Genomic DNA, 24,259 nt, shown 5'->3' with positions numbered 1-24,259 from the left:
TATTTTTCATTCATTCAATCATATTCATTGAGCGCTTACTGTGTGCAGAGCACTGTATTAAGTGCTTGGGAAGTACAAGTTGGCACCATATAGAAACAATCCCTACCCAAGAGCGGGTTCACAGTCTAGAAGGGGGAGACAGACAACAAAACAAAACATATTAACAAAATAAAATAAATAGAATAAATATGTACAAGTAAAATAAATAAATAAATAGAGTAATAAATATGTACAAACATATATACACATACAAAATAAAATAAATAGAATAAATATGTACAAGTAAAATAAATAGAGTAATAAATATGTACAAACATACATATACACTTCAGTTCCCTCATCTGTAAAACGGGGATTGAAAACCTGTCCTCCCTTCTACTTGGACCGTAAACCCCATGTGGGATGAGGACTGTGCTTTGCACACAGCAAGCACTCACTAAATATGATTATTAATAATTAAGAAGGATTGTGTCCCACCCGACTGACTTTTATCTACCCCGGCACTTAGAACAGTGATCGACACATAGTAAGCGCTTAACAAACAGCACTAAAAAACACAGTTATTTTATCCACAAACTGGACTCTCATGCAAATTTTTAGTCTTGTCCTTAGATTCCCACTCCCGTGGCTGAAATTACTACTCTCTCTTGTAATGCCAGATGGAGGTTATAGATTAGAAGTGTCATGGCTGGGAGTTGAGATAAAAAGTCGTTACAGCATCTTGGCAGTTTTGTGACATCCTAGAGCATCAAAGCGTGAATTGGATTCATTTTCAGAGTTTACTCTGAGGCTGAAATGGTTTGAAAATAATTTCTTTAAAGGAAAAAAAAATCACAAAGAAGGTCAGTGAAAGATATGGGGAACAGTGAGCCAACAAGCATCCTCTCTAGACAGGGACCACTCCCACCAGTTCTCTGTGTCACTTTAATGATTGAGCAGCAGACCTTGAGCATTACGGGAAAGGCACTGATTAGGCTCTGGACCACTCGTGACACCACTGCCTTGCTGCTTGTCAAGGATTAATCAGCTAACCTCTTTGTCCCTCACCTGTCCCTCCTGTAAAATGTAACGTACCCTAAGCTAACCTCCTAAGGATACCATGAACTATCTGAAGATTCAGCTCCTAAAGAGAAGGGAGCGTCACATTTGGGCTCCTTAGCATCCCCTTGCTTGCAGGGAAAACCCCTAAGTACTAGGGAGGACAGGGGAGACTTAGTTGGCACTGAGTCTCCTCTATCCTGAATTGATCCTGCCCTTCGCCTTGGCTGGAGAGGAAAATGGTGACAGTCATTAGCAATCTGTTTTCCCTCAAAATAGGCTACTATGAAGGAGAGAACTTAAGTGAACTCCCAAGTGCCTCTACTCTGTTCTGGGTCTGACAGACCTTCAGTAAACAGTTATGATGATTGAAGGCTTTCCCTTCTGGAATAGGGGCCCAGTAGCAAAGCTTCCAGACAGAATAGTGGAAAATATGTTGTCCCACTCCAGTGCATTTCTTGGCTGCATGGCCCAGGTAAGCTGTAATGGAGAGAAAAGCCCCTTGTGTGGAGTAGATGAGATTTTTGGCCCGGAATTATTACAGAGGGCTCCCTTGTCATCACACACTTTTCTAAGAGTCCAAAATTGAGCTCAGGGAAGGTAGAAAATCAGGAAATAACCACTAACCAGGATGGAAGTGGTTAGTACAGTGCTCTGCACACAGCAAGTGCTCAATAAATATGACTGACTGACTGAAAGTGAAATCCTTTCTTCACTTTGTTTCCAATACTTAAGAAGCAAGAAAGAGCACAGACCTGTGAGTCATAGGACCCGGATTCTAATCCTGGCTTTGCCACTTGCCTGCTGTGTGACCTTGGGCAAGTAAGTAACTAAACTTCTCTGTGCTGTTACCTCATCTGTAAAATGGGGATAAATACCTGCTTTTTAGACTGTAAGCCCTGTGTGTGACAGGGATTGTTTTAGATCTGCTTATAATGTATCAATCCCAGTGCTTAGTAAAATCTTTGGGACCTAATAAGCAGTTAATAAATGCCACAATCATTATTATTATAATTAGGGGCTCAGAAACATCAAACTCCAAGATATTTTTTAATGGAGTTCCTTAAAAAAACTAGCAAGAATAATGGTAAAATATATTTAATGATAGTTGTAAATTAAAAGGATATTTCTATCCTGTCTTTCTGTTGTGAGGATTTTAAAGCACTATAGATGCACTCTTCTCATTAATATTCCTTTATCCTTGAGGTGGGAGGCAGGGAAGGCCATGAGAGAATACCAATTTTCTCACAGACAAAGCACCTAAGAATCAGAGTTTAGTGGCTTGCTGATAGGACTAAAAGAGGCCCAAAGAGATTATGTAGTTCTTTCTAGGTATTAGTTAATTCTAAGCAGGAATTAACATCCCAGATAAATGAGGGCTTCATCTATTCTCAAAGCTCTCCTGGGAAAGAAATATTCTAACTTTTCTTCATAGTCCGCTCCAGTATTGCCCCATTCTTTTTAGTCCAATCGATTTTCCTCTACACTATTCAAAATCTCTCGGGATGCAACTTAAAGTCATTTCTGTTGGTTACTTAAGTTGTGGGAATGGAAAGGAGCTGCCCATTGGAGCCAGGCCTGGAACCCACATCTCCTGCCTGCTCTTTACCTATTAGGAGCAAACCTGAATACTCAAAGGCCTCATCTGTGAACTCATCTGCTTCTTCTTCCCTGCAGGCACAGACTTAGCTGACCTTCTGAATGGCTGCTGGGTTACTTTTACTGTTTTATGGACTTCTTTGGATCCCTTGTTCTTCCTGATAATTGGGTTATCCAAACTAACTTTCCACCTCCAGGAGATGCAACTGAGAATGAATAGGCATTCAATTTCCCTTCTGCCCGAGGGTTTTCATGCCTTTCTGCTCTGTCCTTGGTGGAAAGGCAACTCTACCCTACTGGGATGATCTCCACATGAAAAACAAAAGTGAGAGCAGTACTAACATGCCCTTACAAGGTGCTTTTGTACTTCATGAGGAGGCACAGCCTACAGACAGGGCCCAGAGAAGCAGAACAGCACAGGGCAAACTTCTTTCAAGAACGGAAGCTGAACACTCAAGCGCAATGGCCAGGGCTGGCAGTCAGCCAATGAGAGGTCTATTTTTTAAATGGTATTTTTAAGCACTTACTACATGCCAGACACTCTTCTAAGCAATGGGGGAAGATTTGAGATAATCAGGATGGACGCAGGAAGATTTGAGATAATCAGGATGGACACAGGCTACCTCTCCTGTGGGGCTCACAGCCTCAATCCTCATTTTCCAAATGAGATAACTGAGTCCAGAGAAATGAAGTGAATTACCCAAGGTCACACAGCAGACAAAAGGTGGAGTTGGGATTAGAACCCAGGTCCTTCTTACCAGGCCTGTGCTCTATCCAGTTGGCCACGATGCTTCTGGGAGTCTCCATTCCTCATGGTACCAGGGCAAGAGTTGACCTTAGAATGGGAATGAGCGTGAGAGAAAGAAAGGAGACATAAAATGTATTTGGAAAGAACAGATGAATACCTACAAGCATGGCATAATGGATAGAGCATGGGCCTGAAAGTCAGAAAGTCATGGGTTCTAATCCTGGCTTCACCACTTAGTAATGATGGCATTTGTTAAGCGCTTACTATGTGCGAAGCACTGTTCTAAGCGCTGGGAGGATACGAGGTGATCAGGTTGTCCCATGTGGGGCTCACGTTTTAATCGCCATTTTACAGATGAGGTAGCTAAGGCACAGAGAAATTAAGTGACTTGCCCAAAGTCACACTGCTGACAAGTGGCAGAGCCGGGATTAGAACCCATGACCTCTTTCTCCCAAGCCCGTGATCTTTCCACTGAACCACGCTGCTTCTCGACAGCACACTTGTCTGCTGTGTGACCTCGGACAAGTCACTTCACTTCTCTGTGCCTCAGTTTCCTCATCTGCATATTGGGGATGGAGATTGTGAGCCCCACGTGGGACAGGGACTGTATCCAACCCGATTTGCCTGTAACCACCCCGGCGCCTAGTACAGTCCCTGGCACATAGTAAGCACTTAATAAATACCATAATTATTATTGTTACTATTTGAGCCATCCTTCCCCACCACCCCCAACCCTTTAGAGAGAAGGTTCCTTCTTATTTCCCATGAAAATCTGGAAGCCCCTTAGAATTCATAATGATAATTATTATAGTATTTGCCAACCACTATACTAAATACTGGGGTAGATACAAGACCATCAAGTCCCTTACCACATGGGGCTCACAGTCCAAGTGGGAGGGAGATAGATATTTAATCCCCATTTTACAGCTGAGGAAACTGAGATGCAGAGAAGTTAAGGGACGTGCCCAGGGTCACATGCCAGGCAGGTGGCAGAGCTGGGATTAGAATCCAGGTCTCTTCACTCCTAGGTCCTGCTCTTTTTACTAGTCCAAGCTGTTTCTTGTGGAATTTCTGCATGAAACCACCTACCCAAACCCAGGAGCTGCTAGATTACAAATAGAGTGAAGTGTCAACGCCCCCTTTTCATGCAGATGACTTTTGATTGAAATCTTCAGGAACTCAGAAATCAGAAAGCCAAGCCAAGCTTTTCTGAGCACAGCTCACTTCCCAGTGAACAATCAAAAATCAAACACCACTTTAAGTCTGAACTTGAAAGTCAAATCCAAGGGGTAAACCCAGGTTGAAAAGGAGGAATCAGTTTAACTGTTGGGGAGGGGGAGAGAGGGGGATCCTTCTAGACTGTCAGTTTCTGGGGGCAGGGATTGTGTCTCCTTACTCTTTTGTACTCTCCCAAATGCTTAATACAGTTCTCTGCCCAGAGTAACCACTCAATAAATACTAATGGTGGACTGATTGTTGATCTTGAAAATTCATGGGTGACCTGGGCAGAGGACAAAGACCAAATTTGAGATTCTAGAAGCGTTCCAGGTGGTTGGAAATCAAAAACTCAATGTCAGGTTTATCTTCATCTGTTATTTTGGAGAGAAAAGTGTTGGCGCTGCACAAATCGACACCTGAGGGGCGGGAGTGGAGAGGGCTTCCAGGTGAGTGACTGCTTCTAGCATCTGGTAGTGGACATGACCTCCCCGCACCCCTCTCCCATCCCAGCACCCCAAGGAGATAGAAAACACTTTGCAAGACTTAAGGCAGAATTTTGGGTGAGAGTCAGCAAGCGGGCCAGGAGAGTCCCCCCGAGTGCTTAGGAGCCTAGCTTCTCCCTGTCCCCTTGTAAGTGAGAAATTTAGGACTGACCTTTTAGTTTCTATAATTTGCTCACCTTTTTAAGGGACAGGTAATCAGACTGTCTATTTCTATGGACTCCTTAGCAAGAGGGAAGCTTGTCTCAGGATGCAGGCGTGAGGACAAAGGGAAATTGGATCTTTGGGAGTCTGGCTCCTTTGAGATGGTTCTGCTTGTGATGGCTAGAGAACAAGGGAACTATTATCTGCCTGCGATTTCTCCCCATTCCCGCAGCACATAGGTCATATGATTCAGTAGTTGATTCCTCATTGTGGGCAGGGAGTGTGTCTGTTTATTGTTATATTGTATTCTCCCAAGAGCTTAGTACAGTGCCCTGTGCACAGTACTCATTCAGTAAATATGATTGAATGAATAAATGCCTTCCTTGTGGGAATTGATATTTTCTTGCTTCTTCCACATAAAATGACTGCATCTGGAAAATGGGCAGGGGAAGCCAATTTATCCACCTGGTGGTTTTTCAAAGAAACATGTGAGTGTGAAATCACACATTAGAGGAGTAGGTCCCATAACCTGCCCACATCAATAGATTCTTTTCTTCTGGGGTTACAGTAAGTCAATTACTGGTATTGACTGAGTGCATACTTCGTACAATACATACAATACAGCAGAGTTGACAGAGGTCACCTCCCCCTCAATGAGGGTGAAAATATGTTTTGCTATGCCTAGGATGCTTCTCCCTACACCCGACTGGTAGATGCTGACATAATGATGAGCAGCTTCTGAAAAGGTTCGGTATCAGTTTATGGTAGAGGGTTGTAAAAATGTGAAGTCAAAGATTTTAAGCTTCTCCACTAGATCGTAAAGTCCTTAAGGGCAGGGATCACGTCTACCAACTCTGCTGTTATGTACTCCTCCAACCACTTAGTATAAACCTCAGCACACAGTAAAAACAGCACACAGTGAACACTCAATGCCATTAGTTGACAGGGTAGGGGGAAAGGATAGAGAAGAGCCTCTGCATGCTACCCTGAGCCCACAGTATCCCAAGAAGGGCATGCCCAGTGGCACAGACCATTATATGGTTCTCAGCTGTTCTGCCCTCTTTCAGAAGGTAATAATAATAATAACTGTGGGATTCGTTAAGTGCTTACTACGCGTCAAGCACCATACTAAGCACTGGGGTAGATAATCAGGTCCAGTGCTGTGGGACACCATCCCTGTCCCATGTGGAGTTCACAGTCTAAGTAGGAAGCAGAAAAGGTATTGAATCCTCATTTTACAGATGAGAAAACCGAGGCACAGAGAAGTTAAGTGACTTGCCCAAGGTCATTTAGTAGGTATCATCATCAATCGTATTTTTTAAGTGCTTACTGTGTGCAGAGCACTGTACTAAGCACTTGGGAAGTACAAATTGGCAACAATTGTATGTGGCAGAGCTGGGATTAGAACCCAGGTCCTTTGCCCCCCAGTCCTGTGCCCAAGCTGGGCCTCTTTCACTGGCTGGGAGTGAAATAGCAGCAGCAGCATGGAAAGAACAGGCTGTACGTCATCTGGATCGAAAGTAATGGAACAGTGAGGGGCTGCTCTGCACCAGGAGCAAGGATCGTGGATAGTCAGCCTCTCCTAATAATGAATAATTATGGCATTTGCTAAGTGCTTATTATATGCCATGCACTGTTCTATGCACTGGGTTAGATACAGAGTAATCAGGTTGGGCACAGTCCCTGTCCTACATGGAGCCCAGAGTTTTAATCCCTATTTTTATAGATGAGGGAATTTAGGCACAGAGAAGTGAAGTGACTTGTCCAAGGTCACACAGCAGGCAAGTGGTGGAGCCGGGATTAAAACCCAGGACCTCTGACTGCCAGGCCTGTGCTCTATCTACTAGGCCATGCTGTTTCTCACTAGGCTATGCTCTCCTGGGCTTGAAAGGAAGAATGGAGCTCATGGAGAGCTAGCCGATGGCTGGTTTATTAAATGCCTTGTCAGTCCAGGATGCCGATAGATTGCCAAGGGCTTAGTCTGCTGCTTTTCAGGATGACAGGCATAAATATAATAATAATAATAATAGTATTGTTAAGTGCTTACTGTGTGCCAAGCACTGTTCTAAGTGCTGGGGTAGATGCAATCAGGTTGTCCCACATGGGGCTCAGTCTTAATCCCCATTTTACAGAGGAGGCAACCGAGGCACAGATAAATTAAGCAACTTGCTCAAAGTCACAAAGCTGACAAGTGGCGGAGCCGGGGTTAGAACCCACGACTTCTGACTCCCAAGCCCGTGCTCTTTCCACTGAGCCACGCTACTTCTCTAATAATAACTATGGTGTTTGCAAACTCATTGTGGGCAGGGAATGTGTCTACCAACTCTGTTGTATTGTACTCTCCCAAGCACTTAGTACAATGCTGTGCACACAGTAAGCGCTCAATAAATACAACTGATTGATTGTTAAGTCCTTACTCTGTGCCAAGTACTGTTCTAAGTGCAGGGGTAGATACGAATTAATCAGGCTGTACGCAGTCCCTGTCCCACATGGGACTCACAGTCTAAGTAGGAGGGAGCTACTACTACTACAGTTACTACTCCAGAATCGTTCCTAGTCTTCAGAGTGGAAAATGAGTACATGGACTCTGCAGATCAGGGGCACTTTCTTGGGGGGATCTTTCCTAAGCAGCAAATAGAGGGGAAGGACTGATCTCGAGTGGTAAAATTGAGGCTCTGATCTAACTCATTAAAGAGGATATCCCAACTGATGAGAAGATTATTTGGGAAAAATTTTGATACCGATCCCCTTTGTAAAAACTCAGGCAGCTGTGGGGAACACAAGTTTGCTGCCGTATGAAAAAACCGGAGCACATGCTAATTAATTTATTTAAGATATTTACTATGTGTCAAGCCCTGTGACAGAAGAGAAGATAATCAGATCAGATGGAGTCTCTGCCCTCCGTGGGGCTCAAAATCTACAAAGTAGGGAGAGCCAGAATCACATTTCTGTTTTACAGATGAGGAAACTGAGGGGAGGTTGAATGACTTGCCCAAGGTCATCAAGCAGGCCAGTGTCAGAGCTGGAACTAGAACCTGGGTCTCCTGACTCCCAGTCTCATGTTCTTTCCACTACCCCATGCTGTCTACTATCCTGCAAGAGGAGAAGCAGTGTGGTTTAGTGGCAAGAGCACGGGCTTGGGAGTTAGAGGACGTGGGTTCTAATCCTGGCTCCGCCACTTGTCTGCTGTGTGACCTTGGGCAAGCCGCCTAAATTCTCTGTGCCTGTTACCTCATCTGGAAAATGGGTATTAAGACTGTGAGCCCCATGTGAGACAACCCGATTACCTTGTATCTATCCCAGCTCTTAGAACAGTGCTCGGCACATAGTAAGCGCTTAACAAATATCATAACAATGATAATAATAATCCACTAAAGGCTATCTGCCTTTGTTAGAACAAATACCATTATCAGTTAAACAAAAATGGAATTATTTTCATTTGCAAATGCTTCTTTTGGCTAAAGCTTGTAAGCTCACATTCACTGTCCCCATTATGGAGAGACTCTGATAGACGGTATTTACAATGTCATTTTTTATATGGTATTTAATAATAATAATAATGAAGGCATTTGTTAAGTGCTTACTATGTGCAAAGCACTGTTCTAAGTGCTGGGGGGATACAAGGTAATCATGTTGTCCCACATGGGGCTCACAGTCTTAATCCCCATTTTACAGATGAGGTAACTGAGGCACAGAGAAGTAAAGTGACTTGACCAAAGTCACATAGCTGACAAGTGGCGGAGTCGAGATTAGAACCCAAGACCTCTGACTCACAAGCCCAGGCTCTTTCCACTAAGCCATACTGCTTTGTTCAGCATTTACTATGTGCCAGGCACTCTACTAAGTGCTGAGGTAGATCCAAACTAATCAGGTTGGACACGGTCTATGTCCCAAATTCATTCATTCAATCAGGCTCACAGTCTTAATCCCCATTTTATAGATGAGGTAACTGAGGTTCAGAGAATTTAAATGACTTCCCCATGGTCACACAACAGACAAGGGCAGAGCCAGGATTAGAACCCAGGTCCTTCTGACTCTCAAGCCTGTGCTCTATCTAGTAACCCATGCTGCTTCTCATTTCCCACCTGGGTTTCCCTTTTCATCAGTGAGTCCTTAAACTCCCTGTGGGCAGGGATGGCATCTACCGACCCTGTTGTAATGTACCCTCCCAGGTACTTAGTACAGTGCTCTGCACAGAGTAAGGGCTCAATAAATACCTTTGATAGACAGATTGATTGATCCAAATCAAAGCCTGCAGATATGTCCATCCCAGTCAGGCCAGGGAAGAGCCAAGTAGTTTGGGACCTGAATGCTGTTCTATATCCTGGGCTTTCTCTAGATTAGAAGGTGACAACTCAGAAGTAGAAGGCAATTCAAAGCTGGAATTTCCACCCCAAGGAGCTATAAGTCACTACTTAATCCTAAAATATCCTGCTGAGGTCAGTACAGGGCAGGGGGTGCTATGCCTATTTTTCCATTAATGTAACCAAAGAGGAAACAGGTTAAAATCTTTTCCTCTGTTCAAACTGCATGACAGTACGAGCCCCAGAGCCTAGATCAGGTTCAGAACTGACCTGCTAACCACCAGCTCTCTTCCCTGTTTACATAGTTTAGAGAACTGTTTAGAGAAGCAGTGTGGCTCAGTGGAAAGAGCACGGGCTTGGAAGTCAGACGTCATGGGTTCTAATCCCGGCTCTGCCGTTTGTCACTTTGTCTGCCACTTGGTGTTTTATTTGAGGACAGTGTGACTTTGGGCAGGTAACTGTGCCTCAGTTCCCTCATCTGTAAAATGGAGATTGACTGTGAGTCCCATGTGGGACAACCTGATTACCTTGTATCCCCCCAGTGTTTAGAACAGTGCTTGGCACATAGTAAGTGCTTAACAAATACTATCATCATCATTTACACATATGCTTCAGTTAACTCTAATTCTACAAAGGGAGAAGTTTTCAAAAGAACGATTTGGCTCCGAGCAATTAGGGTACACATCCTTATTACCCGCCAGCATTTCTGAGAATCAAATCCAATGCTTGTGGTAGGCAGTCCATTTTTGGAACCTGGCTTGCCCTGGATCCTCATCCATAAATTCAAGTAGCATGAGTGATCCATCATGGGGAGTTTTTGAATTCCATGTGTCATATTTGATTGAAGGGAGAATGGTTTAATGTTTCAAATAAGAGCAGCAATGCAGGCAGAGTGACTCAGCAGTGCTTACTGCACTGCAGTTGGATTTCCATTGCTCGGGGTTGAGAGGTGCATGCCTTGAATATTCAAACCGCGAACCTAGCCGGGAACAGCATTTCCGCTGCTTCCGGGAGCCGGACTCCTAAATGATCCCACAGTGGTGAAGGAAAGTATCCACTGGCTTTAAACACCTCTTGTGCCAAGGAAAAATGAATCATTCCCAAAGTCAGCCCCAGAGTGATAGGAGAATGATCATATCATGGGAAAGATGGAAAAGAGGTTCTATTAAGCTGCTGTCAGTGGCTAGTACAAATCAGGCCATTCTAAAAACCGCTTTGTGTTAAGTGGGCCTCATTTTTAAATGGGTCATCCTGTATTAGTCTAAACCATTACAGCTGGGTCGCCTATTGCCCTTCTCAGATATCTCGGGACACCTTGGCCCGAAATCCCGGGCTTATGCACAGGAACTCAAAAATGAGTCGGCTGGGGCCCTTCTTCCCCAGTCATGTGATTTTCAAGGTCATTTTTCCTCCAAAACCACTGGGGATCTTCATTTGGAAAGCTAGTTTGCACCTTTGTTTTTTCCCCGTTTAACTTGGTGGTTAATCAGGGCAGAGACAAGGTTGGATCTGCACAGACTAGGTGTTTTATTTGAGGATAATTTTCCTGCAGAAAAGATTCAGGAGCCTGAATCACCTTGGGGCAAGATAAACCTTGAATGTTCACCTAACGCTAGTGGGGATTTTGCTGCAGAAAGTTGAATTGTGCTGTGAGCGATCTGGGAGGAGGAAGGAGGTGGGAAGCTGGGTAAATAATAATTCTGGTATTTGTTAAGTGCTTATTGTGAGCCAGGCACTGTACTAAGCATTGGAGTCTTTTAGACTGTGAGCCCACTGTTGGGTAGGGACTGTCTCTATATGTTGCCAATTTGTACTTCCCAAGCACTTAGTACAGTGCTCTGCACATAGTAAGCACTCAATAAATACAATTGATGATGATGATGATGAGTCGGTACAAGCAAATTGGTTTGGACATAGTCCCTGTCCTACATGGGGTTCACTGTCTTAATCCCCATTTTACAGGTGAGGGAACCAAGGCACAGAGAGGTGAAGTGACTTGCCCAGGGTCACACAGCAGGCAAGTGGCGGAGTAGGGATTGGAACCCATGATCTTCTGACCCCCACACCTGTGCTCTCTCCACAACGCCATGCTGCTTCATCAAGCCTCTAGCACCCTTAGGTAACATCTGCCAATCAGGCGGGCTCCCCATCCAATCAGGGAGCATGCACAATGATGCAGTCTCCCTGAAAAAATACGCTACCCACCCCTGCTCAAAGTAATGTTTTTGATTCATATTGAGTTGAAAGACAACAAATTGTTCTAGCATCAATCCTCCAAATGTTAGGGGCATTTGAGAGAATTTGTTTGGAATGTTAGGAATCACATGGATTGTGTTACATTTCTTTTTTACCTGCCTTAGGTTGTCCTGTATATCTTTTATGAGTTATAATATCCTAGGTCCAAGCATAAAATCTATTTTGTTGCCATACTAGATCACAAGCTCTTTGAGTGAAGGGATTATGTTTACCAAATCTACTGTACTGTATTCTTCTAAGTGCTTAATACAGTGCTCTGCACACAATAGGCAGCATGATCTAGGGGAAAGAACAGGGGCCTGGGAATCAGAGGACCTGGGTTCTAATCCCGGCTCTGCCACTTGTTTCCTATGTGACCTTGGGAAAGTCACTTACCTTCTCTGTTCTTCAGTTTCCTTAACTGTAAAATGGGCACTAAATACCCATTCTCCCTCCTGCTTAGACTGTGAGCCCCATGTGGGACAGAGACTGTGTCCAATCTGATGAACTTGTACTTACCCCAGTGCTTAGAAAAGTTTTTGACATATATCAAGCGCTTGACAAATACCATATAAAACTCTCAATAAAACCATTGATTCATTGATTGATCTATATCAACAGTGTTAGTCCAAACTAACCCAACAGTTTTGCTATCTTGAATTAGCCAATGAAGTCCTGAATTTGAGAGTCCTGAACAAGGTTTGGAGACCTCAAGAATGCCAAGCATGCCCTGGGGTCAGGGTTGCTACTACTGTTGCCACCACAATCTGAAATTGTCTAAGTTGTGTGGGCAAATTGGAAGTGGGTGAGCTCATCCTCTAGACTGTAAACTCATGGGAAGGGGACCTGTCTACCAACTCTGTTAAACTGTTATATTGTACTCTTCAAAGTGCTTCATTTAGTGCAGTAGAAAGCAATCAATAAACACAGCCGATTGATTGAAAGGTGACTGGAGCTTCCCAAGTAGCTGTTTTCTGGACCTCAGACAGCTTTCTCTGGCCCTGCTTCCATTTTTTCTGGTTCCAAAAAAAGGTGAAATTTGGGACATCTGGGCACAGTGAGGATGACCTGCATCATTCATTCATTCAGTCCATTCAATTATATTTATTGAACACTTACTGTGTGAAGAACACTGTACGAAGCGTTGGGGAGAGTGCAATATGACAATAAACAGACACATTGAGCCCACAATGAGCTTACAGTCTAGAGGGGGAGACAGACATTAATATAAGTAAATTACAAATATAATAAGTAAATTACAGATATAATAAATAAATTACACCACAGTAGGGAAGGGCCCCAAGTCTAGAAGAGACAGACATTAATGTAAATAAATTACACTACAGTAGGGAAGGCCCCAAGTCACCCTCCTTTGTGTTGGCACCATTCAGTCTCCAGTTCCCTGCACTACTGTGCTGTCCATTCAGGAGTTTTATCTCCTCCCCTAGACTGTCAGCTCATTGTGGGCAGGGAATGTGTCTACCAACTCTGTCGTTGCACTCTCCCAAGTGCTTAGCACAGTGCTCTGCATGCAGTACATACCACTGATTGATTGATTATGTAGAATGTGGTGGGGAATTAGGGACCGCTTACCTAAACACAAGTCATTTTGCACACAGCTTGCTGGAGTTTTAGAAGAGAAAGTCCTTTGAGTGTGTCATCATCATCATCAGTGGTATTTATTGAGGGCTTACTATGAGCAGAGCACTGTACTGAGCCTTAGGAGAGTCTAATACAACAGGGTTGGTAGACACGTTCCCTACCCACATGCGTGTGCACATAGAGGCAGCCTTGGACATGGGGAATTTCACAGCATGAGTTTTCCTAACGGTGTTTAGCAAGAATGGACTCCCACCTTATAAGAAAACTGGGTGAATCTGCGCATTATAGAGATTTGGTCTTAATCTCACATTTTAGATAAGGAACAACAGTTCACCAGATAGCAAAATGGTCTGTTTGTACTTACAAAAGATAACCCATAGCTCCAGGGTAAGAGGAACATTAAAAGAAATCTAGTAAACAGAATGAAATTGAATAAACAGCTATTCAGATCTTAACCTCAGAGGAAATGAAGATTCGACATATTAAAGATTCCATGTGTTTTGCATCACGCTTCTCATCTTGGGTATTTGTTAAAAGAAGTAGTTAGAGGGAAATGACAATACAAGCCCTAGGTCCTGTGACCATTTATTCCCGAATTAAATTTTAAAAAAACAAATAGTGGGAAGTACCAGGTTTCACCTCATAATCGATCTGAAAGTTCTAAAGAGGAATAGAAATCATGCCAAAAGGGGATGGAGTTCTGACGCAGCATCCCCAATGAGGTTTTAATGATCTATGTTCATGCAACACAATTTCACTCAGGAAAGAATTCTGTTTCGATCTGAATGGAGCAGTGCAATCACACTTTCATCTCCAATCTGGTTTATTTCCAGGCCAGTTATTAAACTCTAGTTAAATGATGGTGGTACCTCTATAAGCCTTCCAGGCAGTTGGCCAGGAAGCTTGGGATACTTAACTGGATTTAAATGTGAAAAGAAATACTATACTTGATTGGTCTGGGAGATATGGCCGTGGAGATAGAAGTGGGAAGGAATTGGCCTGATAAAAAGATCTGAACCTGCCCTACTGATTTTCACCACCCACAGTTCTACACAACTCTCCTGACATGGCCCAAGGCTTTTTGTTCCATGTAAAAGAACATTTCGTCTAGAGCTACTGACACAGCATGGATCACAGCTGCAGACTCCTTTTTGAAATCTCACCTTTATCGATGCATTAATCAGTAGTATTCAATGAGTGCTTACTTTGTGTCGAACACTGAACTAACTAAGGGCTTGGGAAAGTACCATACAGTAGAGTTGGGAGAATAAGGGGGAAGGGTAGACAATAAAGTAAATTACAGATGCTAGATTTCTAGTCATTCCTCTAGACTGTAAACTCATTGTGGGCAGGGAATGTGTCCGTTATATTGCTGGGTTGTACGCTCCCAAGCGCTTAGTACAGTGCTCTGCACATAATAAGTGCTCAATAAATACGATTGATTGATTCATTTTATCTGCACCAACTTTCAATTTGAACTGTCTCTGGGTTTCCTGGTTAGCCGAGCAACATGGCATACCAGAAAGAGCTTGGGCCTGGGAGACCTGTGTGACCTTGGGCAAATCACTTAACTACTCTGTGCCTTAGTTTTCTCTTCTGTAAAATGGGGATCAAATACCTGTTCTCCACCATATTTAGATGGTGACCCCCAAGTGAGACAGGGACGCTGTTTGAACTGATTAACGTGTATCTACTCCAGTGCATAGTAGAGTGGGCTTGGCATAGAAGAAACACTAAAGAAATACCATCATTAACCACATTTAGAGTGGAGAATGAAAGTGCCCAAAAATCCCACCGCAGGTCTAAACAGCGAGCCAGAGTAATTATCACACTGAAATGTAACATCAATCAATGGAATTTATTGAGAGCTTACGGTGTAACAGAGGACTGTACTGAACACTTGGGAAAGTATGATACAACGGAGTTGGTAAATGTGTTCCCTGCCCATGATAAGTTTACAGTCTAGAGGAGGAGGTAGATGCTGATATAAATAGTAACTGCTTTGAGACAGAGGAGAGGTGAATATCAAGTGCCCAAATGGTACAGATCCAAGTGCATGGTGGCACAGGAGAGAAAGGGAGTCAGGGAGTAGAGGGCTTAATTGGGGAAGGCTTCTTGGAGGAGATGTCACTTTGGAGAAGCAGCATGGCCCACTGGTTAAAGCACGGGCCTGGGAATCAGAGGTACCTGGGTTCTAATTCCGGCTCTGCCACTTGTCTGCAGTGTGACCTTGGACAAGTCACTTCACTTCTCTGTGCCTCAGGTACCTCATCTGTAAAATGGAGATTAAAACTGTGAGCTCCATGTGGGACACGGACCGTATCCAACGTGATATCCTTGTATCTATTCCAGTGCTTAGAATGCTAACTGGCACATAGTAAGTACTTCACAAATACCATTTTAAAAAATAAGGCTACAGTCTAAAGGGGGAGACAGACATTAACATAAATTCTGGATACATCCCTGATAGTACTGGTGTAAAGAGAGAGGCTTGAAGTGGCTCCTCCATCCACAACCATATGTGTGGATGCCCCATGCATCTTTGCAGCAGGCTGTCATGGTGATGAGAATTGTGACCATTGAAAAATTCAAAAATAAATGAAATCAAGTAATATTTATGTTTAATAATGGTATTTATTAAGGGCTTACTATGTGTCAGGCGCTGTACTAAGTAAGCACTGGGGTAGATTCAAGATAATCAGGTTGGACACAACCCCTGTTTCAAGTGGGGCTCACATTCCAAATAAAAGATAAATGTAGTTTCTATTATAGAATACCTTGATTTTGTATAGTGCATTCATTCCCCAAGTCCTTTCTCATCAATTTCCTCATTTTTGCCCTGACAGCAAACCTTGGCGGAAGGTAGGAAAGACAGTTGTTTTTCCTCCCCATTTTGCAGATGAGGAAACTGAGGTACGGAGAGGCTAAGTGACTTGTCCAAGGTCACCCAGCAAGTGGGTGGCAGAGGTTGGACTTGAACCGGGTCCTCCGGCTTCCAGACAGGTGGTCTACCGCTGCATCACAACCTCACTGTTGTGGGCAGGGAATGTATCTGTTTATTGTTGTATTGTGTTCTCCCGAGAGCTTAGTACAGTGCTCTGCACACAGTAAGCACTCAATAAATACAGTCGACTGACAGACACTTCCTCTGGGCTGCAAGTCATAATTCTTTTAGTTTAATTCTATGCTCTCTGGATGTTAGTGTTCAGTGGATAAAACTTAGGAGAGTATTGGCACACAGCCACAGTCTAATGTCACTTTCTTCCCTCTCTATAAGCCAGTTTTTCCATTTTGTAATTCACACAAGCTGAGACATGTAAGCATTCGTGATGCCTATATTTAAATATTATATTGGTATGTTTGAAAAATTCAACATGGGAACATTTCTACTGTGCACTACTAGAGCCAGCATATAAATATTTATTTCACTGTGTTCATGGGAAAATGTTTTGTCAGAAGGAATATGAATACAGCTGTGATTATGTTTAAGAACATTATACAGAGTGACCCAAGATAAAGAAACCTTGTTCTTTTCTAGTTTTTGAGATTTATAGAAACAAAATATCAGCGAGTTTAAACTTGGGCAAACCAGCTTGGTTATCTCTTGTCAAGCACTCCGTTGGGCCGCCAAGGTAACGCTACGAGAGGTCATGAAAAGACAAATGGGAGTCTTTTTATCTTGGGGCACCCTGTTTAAGAAACATACTTTTGAAGAATGCCCAGGTCAATTCTTCCTCCTCTGCTCTTAAAAGCCCACATCAGCAAATGCTGGACCCACTGGCCTCCTCCCCTGGAACTCCTGAATGTCTGTTCTTCATCTATTATTCACCATCTACTTAGATCAAAGGAAGATATTAATGTTTGCAGAAACTGGTCTGGTCAGGAAGAATAGCTTACTGGTACCTGCCATACTTCCTTAAGAGAGGAATGGGCTATTCAGACGAAAATTCCTTTTGAACTGGGTTCTAACTCCGGCTCCCCCACTTGTTTGCTGTGTGACTTTGGGCAAGTCACTTAACTTCTCAGTGCCTCATATACCTCATCTGTACAATGGGGAGGGACTAAAACTGGGAGCCCTGTCTGGGACATGGATTGCATTCGACCTGATTAGCTTGTATCTACCCCAGTGCTCAGTACAGTGCCTGGCACAGAGTAAGCACTTAAAAAATGCCATTTTAAAAAATAATTTTAAAAACCTGGTCACCAGGTCTAAACAAGTCATTGGGTTGGTCTGTCTAATAACTCTTATGTAGGAAATGCCTTGTAAGCTAAACCCTCCTGAGTGTGCCTTGCTCTGCTGATTCATTTCAACCCTTGTCTTCCCTCCCAAACCCTGCTCTCTCCCTGAATTTCCCATCACTTTGACAGCACTACCATCCTTCCCATCTCACAAGCCCTCAAACTTGGTGTCATCCCTGACTCCGCTCTCTCGTTCACCCCTCACATCCAAGCCGTCACCAAAACCTGCTGGTCTCACCTCCGCAACATTGCCAAGATCCGCCCTTTCCTCTCCATCCAAACCGCTACCCTGCTCGTTCAAGCTCTCATCCTATCCCGTCTGGACTACTGTATCAGCCTCCTCTCTGACCTCCCATCCTCCTGTCTCTCCCCTCTTCAATCCATACTTCACGCCGCTGCCCAGACTGTCTTTGTCCAGAAACTCTCTGGGCATGTTACTCCCCTCTTCAAAAATCTCCAGTGGCTACCAATCAACCTACACATCAGACAGAAACTCCTCACCCTCGGCTTCAAGGCTGTCCATCACCTCGCCCCCTCCTACCTCACCTCCCTTCTCTCCTTCTCCAGCCCAGCCCGCACCCTCCGCTCCTCTGCCACTAATCTTCTCACCGTGCCTCGTTCTCGCCTGTCCCGCCGTCGACCCCTGGCCCACGTCCTCCCCTTGGCCTGGAACGCCCTCCCTCCGCACATCCACCAAGCTAGCTCTCTTCCTCCCTTCAAGGCCCTACTGAGAGCTCACCTCCTCCAGGAGGCCTTCCCAGACTGAGCCCCCTCCTTCCTCTCCCCCTCACCCCCCCTCCATCTCCCCCACCTTACCTCCTTCCCCTCCCCACAGCACCTGTATATATGTTTGTATGTATTTATTACTCGATTAATTTATTTTATTTGTACATATTTATTCTATTTATTTTATTTTGTTAATATGTTTTGTTTTGTTCTCTGTCTCCCCCTTCTAGACTGTGAGCCCACTGTTGGGTAGGGACCGTTTCTATATGTTGCCAACTTGTACTTCCCAAGCACTTAGTACAGTGCTCTGCACACAGTAAGCGCTCAATAAATACGATTGAATGAATGAATGAATGAATGAACCCATTGTCAAAGAAGAGGCTCTTAGGTCTTCAGAGACAAAGGGAAGGAAAAAAGTGGCATTCTGAAGAAAAGTCAAGTAAAGACATGCCTTCCCTTCAGTTATCAATAGAAAGCTCACTGTGGGCAGATAACGTGTCTTCGGATTCTGTTGTATTGAACTCTCCCAAGCGCTTAGTATAGTGGTCTGCACATAGTAAATCCTCAATAAATGCCAAGGTTGCTTGATTGATTTCCAGGAGACCTGGATTTTTTTTCCTTCTCCTTCATCCGGATGATGTTTTCAATTATATTATCTGCTTTAGGCTAGAAATAAGCCTGAAAAGTTTTAGTGATTCAGAGAAAAGTGGAAAGTGAATGGCAGGTGAGGACTTCTGAAGACTGTGACCAGAGAGGCTTGTGAGTGAATTAATTGGATATCTCCCGAGATGGGTAGACTGTGAGGCATTCTTGGGAAAAATAGGCTTCCTTACCCCATAGGAACCCACTGGCTGCCCTTCCTCAGGCAAAATTCAGAGTTTTGCTGATTAATGAATGGAGGTTTGGGGCAACTAGAGCCCAAGTCAAAGGAAAACATGGGGAAAGAGGGAGACGGAGACTGAACTTTAGCTCTAGCTTGTTTCTCTGGAGACGCAGGTCATCTGGCTTCCCTGGTTTGAACCTCCTGAAACTATTTTCCCCTTCCCCTCAGGAGCTCAGATGGAAAAAGCCAAACCTAGCATCTGATCTACATTCAGTTGAACTCAGCTGCCAAGTTTTAAAAATCTTGTTTGAAATCCTTAGCACTGTCCTCGCTATCCATAAAGAGAAAGCAGATCCATTTAAGGTGAGTTGAATGTGGGTTGTGTGAAAGGCCAATCATTTAATTTTCAATAAAATGTACTTTCCAGACTGTGATTATAGATTTTAAACAGTGATGTCTAAACAGCCAGTAGCTTTAAGAGAAACAGCATGGTCTAGTGGCTAGAGCACGGGCCTGGGCGTTAGAAGGACCTGATTCTAATCCCTGCTCTGCCACTTGTCAGCTGTGTGACCTTGGGGAAGTCACTTCACTTCTCTGTGCCTCAGTTATCTCATCTGTAAAATGGGAATTAAGACTGTGAGCCCCATGTGGGACATAGACTGTGTCCAACCTGATTAGTTTGTATCTACCGCAGTGCTTAGTAGAGTGCCTGGTACACAGTAACTGCTTATCAATACTAAATAAAAAACAAAGCATCAAGAGGCAGAGTGTGCTGTGGGTGAAAAAAAATAGGCAAATGCTTCAGGTTCACTTCATCCCCTCGGTAAAATCAGTCTCCAAATTATATTTTGCTTCTCTTTATGAAAGGGTTATGGAAAAAGTGTTAGGACTGTAAAAAGGATCCATAAAGGTACTTTCCCAAGTGAGCCCGTTGTTGGGTAGGGACCGTCTCTATACGTTGCCAACTTGTACTTCCCAAGCACTTAGTACAGCGCTCTGCACACAGTAAGTGCTCAATAAATACGATTGAATGAATGAAAATGCTCTGCATACTGTAAGCATTCAATAAATTCCACTGATTGATTGATTGATAGATAGACCTGTTCAAGAGGAGCTGTGGGGGCATCATTCTCCTGGAAAATACCAAGTGGCAAAAAACAAAACAAAGTTTTACATTCAACTCTCTTCAAAACATTAACGGGAATGAAATGCTTCCGTTTACCATCCGCAGTTGTTGTCCATCTGCTCTGTGACTCCTTGAAATTCTAGCATGACATGAGCGGTGGCAAAAAGTCTGTTTCCTTTACTCTCATTTACGAAGTCCTGTGGATTTAGTGCATCTGAATATAGTTCTCATTTCCACACAGACATTACAGCTGTTTCCCGGTGATATATCCAGTCTGAATAATTGCCGTATGTTATTTTTCTCACCATGAAAAGGCCCATAAAATATTTGTGCTACACTTGCTTTTCAGCCGACAGCATTTTGTTCATCGGCTATGGCCATCACTCCTATGTGTTCTTCTGTCTTCCCCCCACCACCCCCCCACCCTTCATCAGATGTACTAGCATTAGCAAAGTGGGTGAATAACATTGAATCTTTCACCTTACAACAGGGATGCAGTGAGACATTGAGAGATTTAACGCCCCCGTGTCTCTGGGATGGGGAGAAGAGGTGGAATTAAAAAAATGGTTGTCAGTATCATCTTGGAGCCTAGACTGAGGTTTTCTTGCCCAGAAATTCCAGGAAAGCACAACCAGCTGACCTGGCTTATGTCAGGTCATAGTAATTGTGAACCCTCTGGGGAACCTCAGAATTAAGCCTCGGGTTCAGGTCAGGCCAGTGTGGATTAGGAAACACCCAGCTGTCCTAAGGAGAAGAGAAGCATTGCAGCTGATCAGGTCAAGTCCTCAGTCCGGGAACCCTCAAGGCCGCTACTTGTTCCAGTGTTTCCCTGCGGTGGTATTCAAGGTCTTGATGATCTGGGAACATTTTGTCTTTGAACCTCCTTGAGATCATTGGAACCTGGAGTAGCGAGGGTAGGCTGAAAATGGTCCTAGGCTTCCAGGTGGCCTTGGTCTGGAGGAAGAGCCCTGGGTCCCAGAGCGGGCCTCTCAAGGCCTTGCTTGACCCAACTCGCACCTCAGGAGTCAGGATACCTCAAGCCACCCCAAAACTCGGTTATGGTTCTTAAGAGATGTGCCTTCCTCAGTGGATGGAGTGGCCAAAGAAGCTCCAACTCTGAGCTCAGAAAAAGCCATCAACAGTCTTCCCTCTTGGCCTGAACTAAGTACTTGCGGGTCACTGGGGTTTGTCCCTTGGCTGTCAAAACTTCTCAATGACTAGAAGTTCCCAGGTCTCATTGTTTCTGTTGGCTCAAAAAGCCTTCATCCGTGGTGAACCAAGAAAAATAAAATAATTTCTGAGATACAGTACCCATCTGTGTGAAATAAATCAACCTCCTCGTGGCACCTGGGGCCACTCCATTCACGGTTAAGAGATAATTCATCAACTCATTACTGTTTACTGTTTTTTTTTTTTTTGGTTTCAATGTTCCCTTTTTAAATTTAATATAGCCATCAATTAGAACATAAGTCCCAGAGAGCAGTGACTGTTTGTTTAGCTTCCTTTGCATAACGTCATCTTCATCAATCAACCGATCATATTTACTGAGTGCTTACTATGTGGAGAGCATTGCATTAAGCAGTTGGGAGAGTATAATCTAACAGAATCGTTAGACACTCTCCCTGCCTACAAGTAGCTTACATTCACGAGGGGATCGTCATCATGATCAACAGCATTTATTGAGCCCCTTCTGTGTTCACAACACTGTGCTGGGCACTTGGGAACAGACAACAGAAATAAAAGAGACGTCTACAGCTACATTTAATGAAGCCCAAAGAATCACTATACTATTGGAATGACTCATCATCAGTGGAATTTAATGAACATTTACTGTGTGCAGAGCACTGTACTAGGCATTTGGGAGAGTACAATACAATATTGTCAGTAGACACGTTCTCTGCCCACAGTGAGCTTACAGTCTAGAATGCAATGATATTTCCTTGGCCTGTCAACATGAACTATCATCCCCATTGTTCCCACAAGAACACTACAGCCCTGGTTCCCCAAAGGTTTACTTCATTCAGATGTTTCTTTACCAAAGAAAATGTAAAACTCACCCAGGCTCTCCAGAGGATTTGACCTGAATCATTAAATGTTTCAAACATTTTTTCGATTGACCTCTTCTTCCATTTGTTTTTGTTTCCCCCCCCACAGGGTGAATGCTCTCAGAAGTGCTATTACATTTTCATCGTGGAGACTGTCTGTGTTGCTTGGTTTTCTTTGGAGTTCTGCCTCCGGTTTATCCAGGCAAGAAGTAAATGTCAGTTTTTCCGAGGACCCCTGAACATTATTGACATCCTAGCGATCTCACCTTACTACGTGTCGCTCATAGTGTCCGATGAGCCCGCGGTAGGGAATGAGAAGCCAAGCGCCAGTTCGTACTTGGAGAAAGTAGGACTGGTGCTACGGATTTTGCGGGCCTTGCGGATCTTATATGTCATGCGCCTCGCCAGGCACTCGTTAGGCCTGCAGACGCTGGGGCTCACCGTTCGCCGATGTACCCGAGAATTCGGTCTGCTCTTACTGTTCCTGTGCGTGGCTGTCACTCTCTTTTCCCCTCTGGTCTACGTGGCTGAGAATGAATCTGGAAGGGTCCTAGAATTTACCAGCATTCCTGCCTCCTATTGGTGGGCGATCATCTCTATGACGACCGTGGGGTATGGGGATATGGTACCCAGGAGCGTCCCGGGACAGATGGTAGCTCTGAGCAGTATTTTGAGTGGGATCCTCATTATGGCTTTCCCTGCAACGTCGATATTCCACACTTTCTCTCATTCTTACCTGGAGCTCAAAAAGGAACAGGAAAGGCTCCAGTCACGGCTCAACAGGTTAAATGCCAACCATGCTAGTGAAAACGAGATGCTCAGTGAAATGGACAACCTGATTTCAGAAGGACCTGCTTCAGCAGTCAAACAGATTCCCACAGGATAACGATGACCTTCAGGTGAGACATGCAGCATTTCCCGGAAAGGACAGAAAACAAGGGTCGTTTGCCACGTGCACTCCATCGCTACTGACCGAAACTGATCGACTAGACTGTCCAGGCCAAAGATCATCCTTCAGTAGAACTCTTGGGTCTTATATCCCGGGCTCCGTGCACTAGTGCGTGAACCATTAGGGGGGCACTCAATATGGTCGATTCCTTTGATTCTCAGCCCTCTAATTCGCTAAGCTTAAAATAACAATGGGGTTTGACTTTATCCGCCCCAGTCTTTTAGTCAGCACTCCCATCAGCTTATAAATGGAGGAAGCTATACTATCAGCTATACTAAATCTCTAGTTTGCCTTTGAATTGCCAATATTCTGCGTACTTAAATTTGCAAGCCAAGCATGGAATTCCAGGAGGGCTGCTTGTCATTGCTCTTTATGTAATGGACCTAAAGGAGGCCATTACTGCAGATATGCATTATAGATATATATGCATTATAGTGATATATCCAAAGGCACTAAGAGAGCTTAAATAAAAGCACATGAAATCTTTTTAACGATGAGTCTGCATTTAGGTGAACAATGAGTAAAAAAACCAACAACTGTTCTGCTCTTCTATAAGACTTCCACAGAGGACTAGTTAACTTCAAGCAGCTACTTGAAAACTACCCATTCATTTTTTCATATAAGATCAATCGAAAATGTGTGTCTGGTTTTTCTTATGCTACTTCAGGAAATGTATAAATTGATGAAAGCCACATAAAAAGATCTAATAATTATCACGATGAAAAGCTGCACATTGGACTGTAATGGTTCCTATGAATTCGGCAAATTTAAAACGCTTCAATCTACTAAATAAGAAATATTTCAGACCATTAGTCAAGTATATTTTAACTGCTCTGTGTCTTTTCATCTTGTTAATGCCCCAAGAGAATTTTCTACCCTCATCTATTTTTGTCCCTGAGAAGTGGTCTGACAGCAGCCACACCTCCATTGTTGGGTAGGGACTGTCTCTAAATGTTGCTGACT

General features: G+C 43.8%; 1 protein-coding gene across 1 annotated transcript in view; it reads left to right on the top strand.

Moving 5' to 3' along the window:
• The window catches only part of KCNG4 (potassium voltage-gated channel modifier subfamily G member 4), a 29,406-nt gene extending 5,640 nt beyond the window's left edge, over positions 1-23,766 (top strand). Inside the window, exon 3 of the mRNA XM_038754441.1 lies at positions 22,457-23,766. Within this exon, the coding sequence (XP_038610369.1) occupies positions 22,457-23,233 (777 nt within the window). The 3' untranslated portion in view covers positions 23,234-23,766. The remainder of the gene's footprint in view (positions 1-22,456) is intronic.
• The last annotated feature ends 493 nt before the right edge of the window (positions 23,767-24,259 follow it).

The sequence above is a fragment of the Tachyglossus aculeatus genome, chromosome 11 (assembly GCF_015852505.1).
Source record: "Tachyglossus aculeatus isolate mTacAcu1 chromosome 11, mTacAcu1.pri, whole genome shotgun sequence".
NCBI classification, from domain to species: Eukaryota; Metazoa; Chordata; class Mammalia; order Monotremata; family Tachyglossidae; genus Tachyglossus; species Tachyglossus aculeatus.
The sequence above is the reverse complement of the archived record's forward strand: the minus strand, read 5'-3'. Positions and strand labels throughout refer to the sequence as shown.